The 20,302-nt window shown below is 39.2% G+C and overlaps 1 protein-coding gene across 3 annotated transcripts in view; it reads left to right on the plus strand.

The window, feature by feature from the left end:
• DIAPH3 (diaphanous related formin 3) overlaps positions 1 to 20,302 on the plus strand; it is a 487,575-nt gene that overhangs the window by 250,357 nt on the left and 216,916 nt on the right. For all 3 annotated transcript variants that reach the window (XM_059723010.1, XM_019500535.2, XM_014608394.3), the window contains 2 exons: positions 1,337 to 1,576; positions 10,696 to 10,825. In XM_059723010.1, coding sequence (XP_059578993.1) covers positions 1,337 to 1,576; positions 10,696 to 10,825 — 370 coding nt within the window. The remainder of the gene's footprint in view (positions 1 to 1,336; positions 1,577 to 10,695; positions 10,826 to 20,302) is intronic.

A 20,302-nucleotide genomic window follows, 5' to 3' on the forward strand; every position in this document is an offset into this window, starting at 1 on the left:
GTGGAGAGGATTCAAGGTAGGGGGTGCTCTGGTAGTGAGAGAAGAGGTAATGGCAGGGCAAACAAAATCCTTTCTGAAAAGAAGCTGGGGGAAGGCATTTGGCATGCATAGAGCCCCAACATGGAAAAAAGAGACCGGGAGGTCTTGTTGTGAGTTGAAGAAGAGCTAGTAGCTTTGATGAGGATCTGGGTAGTGAGATACAGAGCTGTTGGCATGGGGGAAATGGAAATGGGGGTGCAAACAGAAACATTGGCACGGTAGACAAAAATGGATGACCCAGGGATGGAAGAGTGGAGATGCAAAGAACATCTGGCAGGGACAGTTGGGGAGTCTGATTTAGAGAGAAGGGGAATGGAAATTCTTCAGTAAATGAAGGGAGAAAGAGTTCCTGCCATTGGTGAGAGCGGTCATGTGACCCTGGTCTAGCAGGGCACAGAGATAGAGGGAGGAGTTGCAGGGAAAAGGGAGATGGAGGAAATAGAAGGATGGCAGGCAGTGGTGAGGAATGGAGCTTTGAAGGAATCACCTGATGTGCAATGAGTTTGGTCTTCAGAAGTGATGAAATGTGCTACTGCATAGTCCGTACATGGAGCAAATGAGATAAAATAATTTTCTTGTTAAAACTCATTGACCTCAATGGGGCTTCAAATGCATGAAGGTTGCAGTATAACTTTAAAAAGTTCTATCAGTACAGTGTAAAGAAAGTAAAGTATCTTGCATATAAAAACAATTGCTAGTGTTTTTTAGTAGCATGTAGTTTGCCTAACAAATTATTTTGTACCAACTGCTCTGGTGGGATATACACCTATATTATAGAAACAAATTCTACATCAAATTCTACATTTAAGTGTACCGTATTTCATATTTCTTAACAAGTTACTTTTATTTTGTTAAGTTAAGCTGGGCTGTGATTAAAATAACTAGTTAAATATTTGCAGTGAAAAATGAATGCTACTTTTGGAACAAAAACATTTAAACTACTTTTTTATTATTTCTTTGCAACTACTGGGTCATAAACTTGGATTAGTTTTATAGAATTTAGTATACAAGTTGACAGATGTGATATATGATGACAGTTTATCTTTTTTTGCTTACACATACTACTTATTGGAGGGGGAAGAGGGAACGGTTCTTATTAGCAACCAGAAGCCAGGATTTCAGTTGCTAACCCAAGTGTCCCTCATTCTTTCATTCATCCATTTGCTATCAGTTATAGGAGATATATTGCTTCTTCAAGTCTTTCACACCAATAAATCATCCTAGATTATATGCATTTGTACAGTACCAAAGTCTAGTATGAATTTTAAAGGAAATCTCCTATTTTCTTTTCAATCAGATGAGCGATGTGAAGAGACTACGGCCACGGCTCAGTGCTATTCTCTTTAAGCTTCAGTTTGAGGAGCAGGTGAACAACATCAAACCTGACATCATGGCTGTCAGTGCTGCCTGTGAAGAGATAAAGAAGAGCAAAAGCTTTAGCAAGTTACTGGAACTAGTGTTATTAATGGGAAACTACATGAATGCCGGCTCTCGGAATGCACAGACCTTTGGATTTAACCTCAGCTCTCTATGTAAAGTGAGTTAAAAATTTTATGCATGTTCAATTCTCATAATGCTCCACTTTTTTCCTGTATTACTGTACTTAAATTCCTTGTTTTGATTTTCGCCAATTAGATCTCTAAAGTTTCATTCTTTTATACCTTTCAATTAGTGTCATAATTTCTAAGAGTGTTAGTTTAATACAGAACTAGTCTTTTTCACATCAGATTTAAGATAAAATGACAGTTATTAAGAGTCATGTAGTGTGAGTATAACTTATGACAAATGTAGAAGCTTGTAAAAGTTTAAACATAAACCAAACTACAAAAAGGTCACATTACTATGTTGTATTCTAAGATAATTTACTTATTACAGCAATTCATATATTTTTGCCTTTTTTATATGAGAGGGGAATCTTTTAATTTGTGGTGGTCAGCCCCTTTAGCCTACCTGTCTCCAGTATTTAATTTAATTTAATTTATTTATGCAATACTTCAGGGGGTTGCAGTTTAATGAACAAATTGAGAGATGTCTTCTTCAGGGCATTTACAGTTCAAATTAGTTCTAAATTTGCATCCCATTTCTTAAATACTCTCCAACCTGTCCCATGCCCAGTGTGATGTCACTGCAAAGTCCAAGGAAGACGCAACGGAACAATAATGCCCTTTATGAAGAAAGATAACTACTTTTTATGATCAGAATCAGAGAGCAATAATAAAAGGTGTTTGATTCCAATTGTCAAGACATTTCAAGTAGGGTTGCACAAGATTTGTCCTGAGCCTGGATCTATCCAATATTTACATTAACAACTTTGATTTTAAATACATACTTTGCACTCAATGTGCAGGTGACACAACCCTTCCCAGGCTGCTAAGGAATTTGAAAAACACTGTTAGCATTTAAAATGATCCTGTTAAATTGGAGAAATGGTCCACATTTTAAATGGTATATTTTGGAAAATATCCAGCAAGGCAGCAGTATTTAACATCTGCCTTTCATAATGGACCCCGAACTGAATATGCCAACTGTTAGAGAAAGATACTAGAGGAAAGCAACAAGAATAATAACGAGAAAATATGACATGCTAGGAAAGTTTGAAGGAGTTGCATTTGTTTAGTCTTAGAAAAGATAAGATGAGGGTGGTCAGTCAACCATATATTCTTCCAACATACAACATGTTGCTATAAGAAAGACAGTGAACAATTGTTTTCCGTGTCTGCTGGGGTTGGACAAGAGATAATTGGCTTAATTTGCAAATAAAGATGATCTAGGTTAGACTTTAGGAAATAATTTCTAACTATAAGCATAGTTATTCATGGGAACAGGCTACTTACTGAAGTTGTGAAATTCCTTTCACATAGTTAAAGCAAGTATCAATCTAGGATGATCTAGGTATATCTGACTCTGACAAGATCACAGGGATGTACTAAATTATTTTTTTGGTCCCTATTTTTTTTATTTCTGATTGTGTTGCTACAAAGTGTAATTTTCCTCTGTATAAAAGGCTGTTGGCTTTCATCTAGTTACCACTGCTTTCTGATTCTTTGTTTCTTATGCACTACTGACTCCTGTTTTTCAATGCTGTTCACATCACATATAAGTAGAATACCCCAAACAGTGTACCATGCTGTTAGAAGATAAAATCACTTCATGTAGGATAACTGTTCAGTTCCCACAAGTTACCCTGCAGCCTGAAATGAACTGTCAGTTAAACCACCCCCAAATTATGCTGCAACTCCTTCCACATCATATTTTAATCAATTTCTTTTTAATGTGGTTTATAACAGGACTTAGATTATAACCCATTGTTCTTCATAGACTCAGTATGAATGCACTGTAGGTCTGTGTATGAGTACAAGACTAGCATTTTCGCAGCTAATTAGCCTTAGCTGAGGCCATGCACGTACCCTCAGTGCCGCCTCATGTTTGTATACAGGGGCCTAAAGAATAGTTGCCAATCCACTATCAGGCACCCTTTTCAGGTGATCTGGTTATAAACAGAAATTGTCTTATTGCAGTGGCCATAGGGATCTTCTAGGATTCATAGGGAAGCCTTGTCAAGGATACAAAGGAAGAGACTTAGCCTGCAATCAGGAGCTCCGCATCTAGATATCATTTTGTGCGGGCTGGGCCCCGAGCCCGCCCTCGTCACCATGCGCGGCGGTGATTCCGATCCCATTCTGGCCGCCATGGGCAAGCTGGGGGCGAACTGGGGTCGTAACGGACCCGTCTCCGGTGCACGCGGGGTGGGAGAGAGCCGCGAAGCGGTTTTGCGCACATGAGTTAGAATTAATCACGGAGGCGAAATGGTTGATTGAAAAGATTGTTTACTTACACCCAAAGATGGTATCGGTGTAGGCTGGACAAGTTTCCAGGCACAGCTCCCACTTGAACCCTCGTTGGAGGATTCTGACAAAACGATTGCTCCCACGGAGTTTGCTAGGCTCCGCAGGTCTGGTTAAGTTGGGTTCAAAAATCTCCCCGGAGTTATTCAGGCTCCGTGGGTCCAATAAGCTTTCCCCGGAGTTTGCTAGGCTCCGCGGGGTCCGAAATTACAGGAAAGGGATACATCTAGGGATTGTGCTCGGTGACGGGGAGAGGCGAGAAGCGAAAGCTCCGTAGGCTCGGTTCTATTGCCTCTCTTGCCTGCTTAGGGGAGGTGCATTGGGTCCGCAAGGGTCCACAGCGCTTGGAGATCTTCACACAGAATCTCTCTCTCTCTCTTCCTCCCTCCTCCAGCTTGGGCAGAAACTACCCAAGCCTTTTGTATGGCTAGCAAGCCAATCGCTAGCCGCCACGTGTGCCTAAATTAGGAATTGACCAATAACATGGCGCGGATCCTAATACAAATGGCGGGAACTTCTTTGCAACGTGTATCACTACAGTGCAAGAAAGAGATGCACACTGCAAAGAAACTGCAATCCGGCAGGAAATCCCCCGCTGCACCAGAGTTCTCTAGCAACAGAGAACTCCACCGTGCAAAGAAAGCGACAAATTTGGCGGGAAATAATTTAGCTGTGCCGAAGCGCACACACAAACAAAAAATCACAACTTTGGGTTGTGACACATTTGAGTAAATGGATTGTGGTTCTTCCCCTAATCCTCAAGGAGGTCCCCTGGTAGGTAGGCCAAATACATCTGAGGAACGAGATATTTTCAGTTCCTTACCTGACAATGAATCTTCACAACCATGTACAGGACCGGTTGAAGTTCTACCTGAGCCACCTTCAGATGCAAGACATATACACCGTTACCAAGTGATTTGAAATTACACATGGAAATCCTTCAATTTAGTGCCATCATGCGAGCTTACAGAGTTTTCTGCTCATTCTGTAAACTCCATGTTACAAGTTGTGACAGACATGTCAGAAAAGCTCTATATAGACAAGGACAGGGAGGTTCAATCTCCCCTGTGTACACCCCAGAAAGCCACTGGGTTCCAGAACTGGTGTCATCAACATAAGTATAATCCTTCTAGTTGTATGTTTTTCAGTGGTCAACAGCAAACTCCCATGCACATGGCATTAGCAAAAATGTGGTTACCTCTTGCCCACATTCACTATCCCAATATCCATTAGTAGATAAGGATGACAACAAGTTCCAAATAACACAGACTCTCTTATTTAGGTTTCTGTATTACACATCTGCACAATAAAAATGCCAAATTTAATGTTTAACCTTAATAATTAAGGTTACCCATGTAACCTTAATTCTGCCTCTGTGCATGTGCCATAAGGATATGCTTTTTCCTAATGCCCTTTAAAGAGCTGTAGAAAATAGCTGTGCTCTGTCCTTGGTCTAGGTCATTGCCCTTAAAGGTGGGTTTGTCAAACTCACTTGGCACCATGGGCTAGATGAATGGTGTGGGACCAGTCCATGGGTCAGAAGAATGGTGCAAAGCTAGTCCCATAGACCCCTTTCTCTCTGCTCCCTGCATGCCGAATCCAGTGCACACTGTGTTCACCTTGGCCAGTTCTGTTGTGATGTGCAGGGCTGGTCTGGGATAGGCACCACACGTGACACCCACTGCAGCCAGTTGGGAATCCAGGGGCAAGAAGGCCAGCTTCCTGGGTGCTTGACTTCTGCTACGGGAAAAAGCTGTGGAGCTGGGCTTCTGGCCACAGTGCTGTTGGGGCTCCAGCACCATGGCTTTCACTTGGATGATGGGGCTTGGCAGTCCAGTGTTTGGCAGGCAAGATCTGTGGTGCTGCAGTGCCTGTGGCACCGCAGTGTGTGCCTGGGTCTGAGCTGCAGTGCTGTAGCCCCAACAACATTGAAGGAAAAAGCCTGGGATTTTCTCATGGTTGCAATCAAGCACAGTGCTAAAGACCTGGCAGCACTGTGGGAACAAGATTGGCACTGTGTCTTGCTCCCTTGGTGACAGGCAAGCACCCAAGCTGCACCCCTGTAGCAGTGTGGGAAGAAGCTTGCTATTGCTGGCTCTTGGCTGCTTCTGCAGGGAGGTCCCACATCATAGCTGGAGTCAGGGCAAACTAGGCTGGATGACCCAGTTCTGTGGGCCAGATCCAGTCCATGACCCGTGTGTTTGACACTTGCCTTAAAGTATCAAGAACCTTGTTGTAGACAGATGGGAGGGCGGGGGCAACTTTCGTTTGTGGTATGCTGATTTGATCCCCCTTCTCTGCCCAGCCTGCTGCTCTGTTTTCTGCCTTTTGTTATATCTGCTGCTGTGCTGCCTGTCCCCTTAGTGATCTGTGGTGTGCCACATGTAAAGGCTGTCCATGCCACTTGTAGCATGTGTGCCACAGGTTGGCCATCCCTGGCCTAGGAAAATAACAGAGGGAAGGTTTTTGGCAGGACCAGGGGCCTTATAATGTAGAGCAGGGAGAGAATACCTTCTCTTCCAGCAAACCATAATGTGTTTTGGGAAGGACACGATGTAGTTTCCCTTGTAACGATAGGAACGCAAAGTTGAAGTCTGTTTACCTACCCAGCTCCTCATACCTACTTACCTAGGGTTTGTCTTGGGTCCGGTGCTCATTAATATTTTTATTAATAATTTGGATGCTGAAATAGAGAGCTCCCTGAGCTTATTAGCAGACTACATCAAACTGGAAAAGATTGGAAGCACATTGGAAGATAGGAGCCCACTTTAGAAAGTTTCTGATAGATTGGAAGGCTAGAGCTGCTAGGATGAAGTTCAGTGCTGACAAATGCAAGGTTCTGCATCTCAGGAAGAATAATCAAAAGCACAAATACAAAATGGGTGACAACTGGTTGGATGACAGCACGGCAGAAAGAGAATTTGGGGAGGTACAGATTCAACATGAGTCTGTACTGTGGTGTAGCTGTTTTCTTTTTTTTAAAGTGAATGCAGTTTTTGGGCTCCATCAACAGGATTAGATGGAAGGAGGTAATGACACCTCTTTACTCGATGGTGGTTATGCTTTATCTTAGAAAATTGAGTGTATATATATATAATATATATGTATTTTTATATAAAAAAAAAATGGAAAGAGCATATAACTGTTAGTGTTTTAATTAGCCCAGAAATCATTCCTTAGAACTAGTCATCTACAAATTTGCACATCTTAAAGGTCAAGAATTTATATTACTTACCTGTGTTCAAAAATGTTTCTTTATTTAGTTAGTGTGAAAAATATTTTTCAGCATTGCTAATGATATGACTGACTACAGTGATTGGTTAGAGAGACAGGAACCTGATTTTATTTTAAAAATAAATCCCTTTTAAACCAAGATCAGATATGGGATATTTTAGCCCAAGTGATTATTTATGAAAAAACAACTAAAAATTGTGCTAGTTCTAATATATTTAAGTATTATGTACAATTGTTACACTATAATGGGCCACTGATGATCATATATTCCTTATAAATGTTAATATGTTCATAACCACAAGGTTTGGACCTATCTCCGAGGTTACTTGGATTTAAAAATGAGATTCCGTAAATGCTTAATAGGTTAACATATCTAATTAGGTTTTAAAAAGTCTCTGTATTCATGTTTCTATGAATGGGATGTCTTTAATGGTGGCCTATCACTGAAGCAGGTATTTTATAATCTGTGAGAAAAATGCAACTTGTTTTCAATCATCAAGTTTGAAACTATTGATGATAAACATAAAGCATCTTTACCAGAATATGTTTTTGACAATTGAGATGATCAAAATGTGTGATTGAATTACCTCATTTGAAAAGAAAAGAAAAGGTGACATTTGCAACAATCAGAACCATTCTGTGGTCATCACAGTATACTAGTACTGCATAATAAACTACTACTGAATTGGAGCTCTCAATAAAAAAAAACTCCTGTTATATATACACAGAGAGAGAGAGAGAGATGGTTAGATGTAAATATTAACTGCATTAGTCAGTTTAAAAATATACCAGCACTGGAAACAGGAGCGTATCAATTTTTTTTATCATATAGTTATATATTTTGTAAAATCTAACCTTGTCTAGAGGCAATGGAGCTGTTCTACTTCAGTTGAACTGGGTTTGGAAATGAGTCAGGATAGAGTAAATAGATCAAAAACTTTTGCACACATGGATGTGTATTTCAATATCCATGGGAATTGACCTTGAAATTGTAAAATAGAGAATTTTCTGACTCATCATGGGTGGGCAGCTTGTGTCTTGCAGGGCTTCCTAAATGATATGAAGTTTGCATCATTATGTCAAATGGGAGCAAATTCCTGAATTGTGGGGCTGCTACCAAGAATGCTCTTGCTTTCACTTTAGATGAGCTCAAAGAATAGTCTGTTTTTCTTTTTTCAGAAATGGACTTTCTTTCACAAAACTGCAAGTATTATTATCCATTTTAAAGTTTTGAGATAAAGTACATATTACCAGTTTCTGGTCTTAGATTCATCAGGAGAGGGCCAATAGTTGTCAGACACTGGGGTTGACAACTACAATCTGTTGAGGTTCTGCAGCAAACTTTTTTGAATTGAATGCTATTGTTTTTGCTGCTTCTGAAAGTCAGCGGGGCACCAGGCATTTTATTATAGTACCTTAGTGATATCCTTCCTTATTTAAATAGTTACGTACGTGCGTGCATGCATGAATGCTGGCGCGCACGCATACAAGGTAGGTTAGAGTGTGGCACTTTACAGACTAAATCAAAGCAGCAGTTCATGGGGCAGCGCTGATTGGCTGATACAGAATGCCCATGGTCAGCCTGAGTTTCTGGCATCACAATGTTGGGATTGCAAAGGGGGCACGTTCTGCTCTCTGCTGGAGCAGCAGAATCCTGAGAGTGAAAAGTTGTCTCCTGGAGAGTATGGGGAAAAGCACAGCATGTACAGAAGAAACTCTCCAAGGAATGATTTAAATTTGGTTGTTACTCATGTAATTTTTCTCCTGGATTGGCCATTTTTACTCTGGGAGAAAAAGCCTTGAACATCTATCTACTATGGTTTCTCCTGGGAGAGCAGTAACTCTACCAGCAGAAATTGAATGCTTGTATGAGGCGTAATTTAGAATTATTTAAGATTTTCCTTGATGTCAGTTTAGGCTTGAATATCATTTTTATATTAATTGTATTGTTATTTTTTAAGAATAGTTTCAGACCAATGTGTTCTGTATACTGTGCTATACTTAAATTTTATTTTGGTTCCAGTAATATCCTGAGTTTTAGAATATAGAATGTCTTTGAAACTAGTAATATTTTGAAAACTGGAATATATATTTTAAAGTGAAACTTGTGGAATCTCTAAGGAATACAATTCAGGAGTATTCAAGGACACTTTCTTAAGGCGTCAGTGGCACTTTCAGTTGGATCAATATACAGTATTTGGAAACAAATTCACATACTTTTCAGAGTTGTTTTAAAAGCAGATTTTTTTCACATAAAGCAGCTCTAGGTATTGATATATTGGTGTAAATAGTCAGGGTTCACCTGCATTTCAATTGCATGATTAATTTTTTAAGACTGGAACTAAATTCGAGCTTGTTGCTAGAACATCTTATTTTCCTTCCTTTTTTCCTTTTCCTTTTTTAACAAAAAAGGTCATTTACCATTGCTTGCTTAATAAATCTAAGCTTTTACAGTACTCTAGGCATTTTACTAGAAGTGCTTATGTTTTAAATATGAAAATTAGTACACTACTTTGGTTTTATCTAAATAAAAATTAAATACTCAGTAGATAAGGGTGAAAGTGATCAATATTAAAGTCAATCTATGAAGAATTTTAATTAACAAGAAAAATCCAAAACAGCCTATTGATTATGTTCAGGTTTGCTTTAAAGAGCTGCATCAGTTTAACTGATTTGTCTTTTGTCTGTGGCGTGACTGGCTCTAGGCAGCAGAACTGCAGAAAGGGATTTTGGGGAGGTTAAAGCTGATATGCTGATTTTGAGTCAAAAGTCTAATATTGTTGCAGGAAAGCTAATAGCATACTTGCTTGTTTTAATAGGGGCACAAAAGTCACAGGAAGTAATTCTTCACTCTCTTCAGCTCTGGTGAGGCTGTAACTACAATAGGTTCCATGGGGCAGAGCACCTTTAAGAAAGATGTAGACAAAGTGAAATTGGTCTAGATGAGAGGCCGCAATAGATTTCTAGAAAGCATGATATGTGGAGAAAAGTTTCAAGAATTGGGATTATTTAATTTAGCAAAGAGAAGGCAGAGGGAGCAGTTAATGTTTTATATATTTGTATGGAAACATTAAGTGCTCCCTCTTTCCTTCATTTCTATATTTATATATGTGTGTGTGTGTGTGTGTGTGTGTGTGTGTGTGTGTGTGTACACATACACACACATATATACATACATGTGTGAGTATATATGTGTGTTGTATGTATATTTGTTCTCTGTCTACAGGGACAGAACCAGAAGTAATGGTTTTAAGTTGCAATATGGGAGATTGAGGCCAGGTGTGAGGGAGAACTTTCTAATTATATGGGTAGTTAAGAAAAGGGGCAGTTATCTAGAGAGGTTGTGGAATTTGTATTGCTGGAATTTTTTTTTTTAAGTAGGGATTTGATAAATGTTTTTTAGGAATGGTTTGGACATGAATTAACCTGTTTTGAGGACGGCTGGCTGTAATAATCTCTTGAAGTCCCTTCCAACTCTGTTCTTTTGGATTCTACATTCAAATACAATTTCAATTCACATGGGCTATAAAAATATTTAGAAGCATTCTTATTCCCAACATTTTTTTTCTCTCCCTAGTTAAAGGACACTAAATCAGCAGATCAGAAAACAACTTTGCTCCATTTTTTGGTTGATGTTTGTGAAGAAAGGTATCCAGATGTTCTGAATTTTGTTGAAGATTTCCAGCATTTAGACAAAGCCAGTAAAGGTTTGTATTGTTAAATCAAATGTTTGTATTTCGGTATCTATAGTTAAGAACTGACGCTTTCTTTTTAAAATAAGGTTGACTTTATATACATAGCATTCTGTTGTATGTACTCTAAGGTCCCCTCATGTGCAGGTAAAGGCGCAATTGGATCTAATGCATGATCCACGCAATTTTATCTCCTACCATGCTACCTGTGCATAGCAGAAGATGCAATTATGGGATTGCACATTAGATCCAATTGCACCTTATTGCGTGAGGCGCAGTCAGGCCTGAGAGCCCCGTGTGGGCTGGAGTTTCACATGCCCCTGACCCTTGGGTATCGTGGCAGCCACAATTCCCAGGGCTCAGGGTTTCATACTGGGCATGGTGCACCCCTGTGGCTGGGAGCCCCTGTCAGCTGACAGGGCTTCAAGCCGCATGGGACACCCTGCTATACCTGCAAGTTAAAGCTCAGTAACAACCAGCTATAAAATTAATACACATTTTTGAGGTCTAACTTCGAAGCTGGTTGAAACTTTTTATCAGATAACAATTACTTCGTGCATGTAGCTGGGTGCAATTAACCAGTTAATTGCATGATACCTGTAATGTGTAGAGGGGGGCCTATGGCAGCAGTAGGTTAATTTTTGGAAATGTTTGTACTTGTAATATTTATTGCTTAGCTCTCTAAGAGTAAAAGAGGAACTCTTTAGAAAACCATTTAAATGATAGTCTAGCATAGTGAGTTTTAACCTATGGTCTGTGGACCCATGGGCATCTGCAGACTGTCTAAGGGATCTGCAGAAGATGCCTGTGATCGATCAAATGGATGTGAATACCGACACTTACAATTTAAAGGGGTCCACGCCTCCATTCAAAATTTTTTTAGGAGTCTGCAAATGAAAAAAGTTTGAAAACCACTGCCCTAGCATATAGTCTATGTACATTGTACCAAAACAGATTAAAATGTTTTATTCTTATTTTTCATTAACAGTGCTCATATTATTTTAATCTTCTTGTCCTTTTTTATCTTAAGTCAACTACAAATAATTTAGTACCTTTTCAGTACCATTTAATTCAGCAGCTTTGAAAAGCTTATCATATAATCATTTTAATAAAAATAGGATTAATTAAAGAAAAATTATTCTTTTCTTTAGTCTTTTTAAATTCTTTATGCAACACTGGTACTGGATGCCAGAAAAGATAAATTCCAGTTTACCGCCTCAGCGTACAGCATAGAATTTAGTACATCTCAATCTGAGCTGCAGAAGACTTTTGCATTTAATTTCTCAATTAAGAGTTCCTTTTATATATGAAAACATAGCATGACTAATTTAAACTGACTGAGTATAGAGTTAGAAATTGATGACTTCTCAGCATTGTCAAATTCCTGTAGAAAGCAATCTGAGCAAAAAGGCAATATTGTCTATGTATTCTGTTGTGGTTAATCATTTTTCTAAATTAGTTAAGTTTGGGAGGTTTGTTGTTATGATAGTATGTAAGGCCTTACTAGGGACCCTTGTTTAACCTGCATCATTTCTCCTGATAGAAAAACTTGAGAAAGTGGTCTCTGTATTCCTGTCTGTCTGTACTTATCATACCTTTTTAATTTTCAGTTTCACCTGGTAAATATTACTACTGCCTATCAACAATAATATATTTAAATGATTTTCAGATGGTTTTTCTTATACTTTATATAACGTTTATACCTATAACTGAAGAGGTTATTAATTTTTCTATACATTATACTTTTTGCATAAATGGTGGTGTTGTATGGTTTTATGAAAGTATCTGTGCTTTATCACATGGAAATGTATTACACTGGTATTTTGTGTATTAACCATACTAGTTAAATTATTATGGGTACTGTGTCTACCCCTTTTACCTAGGGAAAACATCATAGGTGCTCTAACAGTTCTCTTTTAAGACCTATAATATGCTTCCTTTTAGGGTTGGGTAGTCGATCAGTCAAATGTTGGTTAAAAATTGTAAAAAAAATTACCGTTAGGTCCAAATTATACACAGAACATGCACAATTTTCCATTAATAATTGTGTCAAAAAGTTAAAAAAACCCATATTTTTGTCAAGAAAACTACAAAAAATGTACTTTTTTTTTCCTTAAAATTACTGTAAAACTTGACCAGTCAAACTGCAACCTTACCAACCTTACTTTCTTCATGTGTGTCAAGATACTTGAATTTTTCTCTTTTTAAGAAATAAATGAATACATAAATTTAAAAAAAAAATGTGCCTTTCATAGTTTTAGATCTCTAAAGAGAAGGATGTACCTATGCTATTTGATGAGTGTGACAGTCCAGGTGAATGACTTTTTGCCTTAGTCCTCAGATACCAGTAGTAGATTGATTTCTCTAATGGCAAGGTTCCCTTGGCTTCCAAGACTGTCATGGCACTTCCAGTAACATTACTTCCCTGCTCTCTTGTTTTTGTCAATAATTCTTGATTTAGTGATCAACTCTCATTATGACTGTACCCGATGTTGGTCCATTTCCCCACTCAATTTCTCCCCATTTGTATCTATTTTGTGTGCTTGATCTGTATTCAGATCAGTATTGTTATAAATCTAACAGCCTAAATAAATTAAAAACTTTCTTGGGTTACCCAACATGAAATATAGACAAAGCAGGACCTTTGCCTGATACCTACTGATCTGGTTGCGTTAAGAAGATGTTCATATAAATCATGGAGAAGCAGGGATGGAAGGGACCTCCATCTCTATAAGTCATCTAGTCTAACCCCTTGCCTGAGGCAGGATCATCCTTATCCAAACCCAGTTCCATTCTTATCCAAAACCTCTTAGTAAAACTACGGTCAACCCTGACACCACACAAGCCATAACACACTAACCTGCCACAGGTAAAGCAAGAGGACCATGACAGTCAACATCCTGCTTCTGTAAAAGGTTGTAATATGCACTCAAGAGATCGCAGGGAGCGGGCTACCACCCCCGCTACAGAGGAAGGCAAAAAACCTGATGTGTTATATCAGTCTGACCATGGAGTAAAATTATTTCCTAACCCCAAATATGGTGATCAATTTGACCCTGAGCAGAAAGGTAAGACCCTCTAGTCAGGAACCTCCAGTTTTAAGTCCCAGCAGAAGCATTGGTATACTGCAGTCAAAATCTCAGCCTTTGCTACAGCCAGCACTCAATGCCTATAAGGAAGCCCTAAAAAGAAAGGAAAATAAATAAATAATTCCTCTCCCACAAAAAACACAACACCTGACACACACAGCAGAAAAGGGGCAGGAGTGAGGGAGAGGGAGGGAGAGTGCAGGATTCCTTTTCTACCTTATGCTGCAGCCAGCAAATCCCACAAACCTGGAAAATACCCATAGTAGAATGTAGGCATAGCTATACCTGTATCATCCCTGAGTGACTGTACAACCTCTTCTTGAACACTTCCAGTGATGGCGAGTCCACAACTTAGCTAGGCAATCTATTCTAATGTTTTACTATTCTAATAGTGAAATTTTTCCCGATAGCCCATCTAATTCTACTTTGAAACTTCAAGCTATTAGGTTTGCATCCTAATCTTTACAGCAAGAGAAAAAAAGGTGCTTTCCCCTTTCTTTATGGCAGTCCTTCAAATTCCAGTATTTGAAAATGACTATCATATCCTTTCTTGAGCACCTTTTCCTCAAACTGAACATGCCTAGCTCCTTCAGCTTCTGCTTGTATGGCTTGCTTTCCAAGCCCTTTATCATCTTTGTTGCATGCCTCTGGATTAAAAACCCTCTCTCATTTCTCCATGTCCATTTTGAAATGTGGAGCCTAAAAACACAATACCCTAGATGAAGCCTAACCAGTGCCAAGTAAAAAGGCACTATTACTTCCCATATCTTGTACCTAAAGCTTCTGTTGATTCAACCCAAAACCACATCTACATTTTGTACAGCTGCATCACACTGCAGTCTCGTACTGAGTCTGTGATCTACCAAGATGCTCAAGTCCTTTTCTGTTGTGCTGTCATCCAGCCAGACGTCACCCATTTTATATATGTGTTTTTGATTATTCTTTCCAAGGTATAGCACCCTTAATTATGAAACCCTTAATCTGTCTGTCTATAACTTTTTATTCACACTCTGCTTTCTGTGCCTCAGGATCTGGAATTCTGTCATATCATGATCACGTCCTTCCAAGTTGCCCATCACCTTCACATCCTCCAATTCTTCCCGATTAGTTGGGACAAGATCCAGGCTGGATTATCTCCTACTTGTATCCTGAAACAGAAAGTTGCACTGCACACAGATCAGGAGCCTGCTTGACATTTTATGTTTGGCTATATTATTTTTTCCAGCAGATGTCTGGAAAATTGAAGTCTCCCATTAGTACTATCCCACAGATTTGTCACCTGCTTGAAGAGTGCCTCATCCACTACTACTTCCTGATTTGGTGGCGTGTCCAAAATACATTCTGCTTTGCCATATTCTTCCATTTGTTTTTGACGTAAAAGGCAACACCACCCCCTTTTCTCCCAACCCTGTCCTTCTGAAACAGCGTAACCCTCAGTGTTGACATTCCAGTCATAAAAGCGATACCAATCTAGTCATAGTTTCCAGGCTGCAGTTTCCAGTTCATCTTGTTTATGCCCCATACGTCTTGCACTTGTATAATGGACATATTATGCATTTTGGCCTACTTGCTTCCCTTTTGTGCAATTTGTTGCTGTTCTGTGGCGCTCTAGCCATTTTCCAGAGTGGAGTTGCTTCTCCCTGTCCTTTCCCTTCTGGATTGTTTGCTCTGTTGCTGGAGGGCATTGTTTCCTGTCCCCATGGAACCTTGCTTAAAGCCCTCCTTACTAGGATGGCCAGACAATGTTCAAAGATAATCTGCCAGTTCTCATCAGATGGATCCTTTCTCTTGATAGCAGTCTTTGTCTCCAGAACAATGTCTGTTGTCAGAGACCCTGAAGCTTTCATGTCATTGCCACTTTCTTAACCACATATTTATTTCCAGGTTAGGATGATTCTTGCCACTGGGAGGATCAATGAGAACACTGCTTATGTTCCAAGTTTCTTAACCCTCCTGCCAAGAGCATCATAGTCATCTCTGATCTGGTCAGTGTAATTCCTGGCAGTATCATTGGTGCCAACATGAACAAATAGGAAAAGGTCTGAATGACGCTTTGGTAGTTCCTGTGTGATGTCCTGAAGTCAGGCTTCAGGCAGACGGCACATCTCCCAGGCCCCCAGATCTGGATGACAAATTGGTGCATCTGTCCCCTAGAGAAGGGAGTCACCAACCTTTACTAATTTTCTTTTTATTCTTGGTCAAGTGGTCCTGGGGCCTTGCATTTCCTGCTCTCAAGACTGCTGACTCCTCTGCATTATGCCACCAATTGTCCTCTTCTCTGCCTTTTCCTCAGCTGTTTCACTGTAGAGTGCTTGAAAGTGGTTGCTGACTTCCGTCCATTCCTGGTAAATTCTGGGGGCCCTCCTTCAAGTACAGGTACTCCTTACTTAACATCGTCCCAGTTAATGTTGTTTTGTTATTACGTCAGTGATGTATTAGAGAACACACTCATTTAAAGTCATGCAATGTTCGGTTATAACATTGTTTGGCTGCTGCCTTCTGGTAGGTAATTGGATTTGCCTACTGTGACATAATTTGATTCGCTTAACATGATTTTGCTAGTCACATTTTTGAAGTATGTAACTACGATGTTAAGCAAGGAGTAGTTGTAGTTGCAAGTTGCCTCTTCTCATTTTCTTTTGACCTCTCGAGTAATAATCTGTCATAACTCCAATCCAAGTAATCTGCCTTTTGCTTGATGGTGGAGTGGGGTGGGAAGGGAAGAAAACCTGCCACAAGAACCCACATACCAAACACCCACACCTTGGCTCTTGTACACACTAACACATATGGTCTCCTGCTCCCTGGCTCCCTCAATTTATTAGACCCATTTTGCATTTTGACCTACTCACTTCCCTTTTGTGCGACTTGTTGGCTGTTCTGTGCAAACTCCTTGGACAGATTCCACCTCTGTTTTGCTTCCTCTCCTTATTGCTGTCTGTGTTCACTGGGGACTTTTTTTTAATATAGCTGCCTAGCCCTAGGTCTACCCCTCAATTAGCTGAACCAGCCCCACCCAGTGCAAGCTCTGTCACTTAGTCACCCCAGAGAGAGGGGAAGAAAAGGGACCCATGTGTACTGGTGTATGTGCACACACCCTCTCCCACCCTCCTCGCAAGCACTCAAGCACCAGTCAGACACCCAGAGACACTAGCTCTGAGAAAAGCCCCTTTAAGGCAGTCCTGCTACTGAGCTCTTGATCTCAGAGCTACTGCTTTCTGCTTATTACTCTGTTTATGTATATTGTTTTATATTCCTCACAGTAGATGGAAGTGAATTGCTTTTGCTGCTTTTCTTAATTATATTGGCAGCATTTCTATTCCATTGACTCTAAGTGGGTTTTTTTCTCTCTCCCATTATCACCCCATTGCTGTGGGATGTGCAGAGTGGGGAGGGACAGACTTAAAGTAGGTTCTTTCCCCACACTTCTGGAAGCTAGTAGGTTGCTTTGAAAAATTACTTTTCATCTCCTTGGAATCTCGCAGATTGTGTTGAAAGAGTGGTGTTCTGTTAAGAGAAAATGTAGACAATTTTGGAGGGGAAATGTCTATATTTCTGAAATCTGAGTGTCAAAAGTTGCATTAAAATATACTTTTGGGGACTCCAGATATAAATAACTTGGATTTTCAGGAATAGTAAGCAACTACATATGTCAGTAAAATCTCTCCTAGTGTAATACATTTTGTCTGAGTATTTGTCTATTTTCAAATGTGTTTCTATTCTGCTGCTCTCCTTCCTTCCTTTCCTGAGGATTTGAATGCAATGTCAGTGTATTAGAATTTATGTATAAAAATTGTCATATACTTATTCTCAGAAATTATTTGCATTAGTGAATGATCCCTATATAAGTGAATTTGTCGTGGTGATATTGATGAAAATAATACAAAATATTTCAGAAAATGTGACGGCTACACTTAAAGCCAGATTCAATTCCTTCAATAATTGCAGAACTGGAATAAAGCTGGGAGTTGGGCTACCAAGTCCAAGTCCCAAGATTCACATTACTCTGGCACCTCTATCTTAAACAAGCAAACAAAAACCCCAGTTTTTTTTTCTCTAAGTCCAATATGCTCCTGCATTAGGGACTCCAAGGGCTCTTTAAATACTGATGGCTAGGCAGGTGTACTTGTGTGGAAACCATTTGGAGCACACACTTTGCTAGATAATTCCTTGTAAAGTTCTAAAGCAATTCACATTTGACAGTGGGAGGCGGCTAAGCGATGCTTAGCTCCCCCAAGTTAGCTATGTTAAGTAGATAGAAACCACTGACGAACTCATGTCAGCAACACTGAATTCAGCTCAGAATCTGTTGCTGCAGTGCAAAGCACAGATGACCATCCTTTTCCCCATAGCATTGTGGTTTACAGTGTTTGCTCAGGACACTAGAAACATCAAAGCTAGTCTCCTGTCAACTTGAGAGCATTTGAACAGGCCTTCTACCTCCTTGGAGAAGGGACTAATCACCAGGCTTCAAGATGAGTGAGGACACTTGTCACCCTTGGTGTTGAAGCTGGGCAACTGGACAGAAGAGTGCAAGAATGAGAGGACCAGGAGAACAAGCAAGAGACAATTTACTTCTAGTTTTCACTCTACTGGTTAGGGCCCTCCCTTAATGGATTGAATCCTGGATTCTAGGCTTTGCTGTCAGGGTGGAGGTGACAGTGGTGGTTGGTTTTTGGTTTGGTTTTTGTTTTTGTTTTTTTTTTTTAAACCAGTGTCTAATACAAAATGTATTAACAAGTGGTGAGAGCACACCATCAAACAACATTAATGGACAGTCAGGGGAAAATTTTCTTGCATCTCTAAACCAATGATGCTGCGTGCCAGGGAGTGTATGATGGGATAGATTATTCTAGATATACCCTGTTCATATGCTTTGCTATAAGGATTGTTGTTTCTTTTTTTTTTTTTTTTGTTTTTTTTAACTGATGACTAATACTAAATGTATTAACGATGGTGAGAGCACACCATCAAACAGACAGGCGTGTATCTTCTGGCATCTCTAAACCAATGACAGTGAATGCCAGGGAGTATATGATGGGATAGATCACTCTGGGTATACCCTGTTCATATGCTGCCCTTCTAGAGCATGTACTCCTGTCCCTATTGAAAATAGGCTACTGGGCTAGATGGGCCATTGGTCTAACCCAGTATGGTACCATTTATGTTACTTTATTACTTAATTGTGAGCCAAAGACAACTGACTTCTGTTGACATGGCAACATAGCAATTAGGCACCCAAATTATTTTTTGTTAATTGCTTAGTTCTGTCTGTCAGTGTGCTGTATATTTTTCTCACATTCCACCTTACTCCACCACTAGCTTTACAGGAGTAGTATTAAGTTTGTTTTTTTTCATTTTTTTTTTTTTTTACACAGCATATCAGTTTTAATAAACAATTCTTTCCATATTGTAGTTTTTACCAGTGGCACATCATTTTATTAACAGGCATCATAAGGCTTTGGGTGTGGCATTATTTAGTGGTCAAATCTTGTGCTTTATAGCACTTCAATCCTGAAATTATTTCTGAGATATGATTTGAGGCATTGCATAGAAATTGACTGTATTCGATTTTGAGCAAAGAAATAACTTTAGAGAGTTTTAGATTTATATGATATACAGGCAGTTATTGAAGCATGGTTTTTGCAGTATTAGTTTACTTTAGAGTATTTAACTCTCTCTTCCATTATGCATTTTATAATTTTAAAGTTTCTGCTTTTGAAATATTGGAAGTCTGCTCAATGAGCTGCTACAATATATGATTTTTTAGGTATAACAAACCTTGGTTAAGTACTTCTAGATCAGCAGGAGGAACTTTCATTGCAGCTAATGAGCTTACCCATATGACAATTTCCAATGATCTACTTCATTAGAGCTGCCTCTTTTCTGAAAGATAATGGCTTGCAGCTTTTCTGTTAGTATTTCAGAGAGAACCTTTTTTGGTCATTATTGTACCTCTCAATGCCATTGCAATACTTCCTTATGTAATGGCCTTTTAAAGATTCATATTCTTTCTCACCAGTATGCCATTTTAATTGATTGACTTTGACCTACTCAGACCTCATTGTTTATAACTTTATTAAATCTTATTTTTTGTTAATAAAAGCAATATTTATTAACCTGTAGACTAATTTATTGTTCCTAATTAGATTATGCTGAAGTAATAATGACTATACTTGGCAATTATATCAACCTTTCTTTTAAATGCTGTTCTTTCATTTAAATGCTACTATCTTATAAGTAACTTAACAAACTTCTTATTTTTAAGGATTAGATTTCCAGAGTAGGTGATTCTACCATCTCTGGTGGGAGTCTATTTCAGACCCTGGACACTCAAACCGTAAAGAAGCTTTTCCTTATGTGCAATCTAAAGCAATCATCTACCAATTTATAACCATTATTC

The sequence above is a fragment of the Alligator mississippiensis genome, chromosome 1 (assembly GCF_030867095.1).
Source record: "Alligator mississippiensis isolate rAllMis1 chromosome 1, rAllMis1, whole genome shotgun sequence".
Taxonomy (NCBI): domain Eukaryota; kingdom Metazoa; phylum Chordata; order Crocodylia; family Alligatoridae; genus Alligator; species Alligator mississippiensis.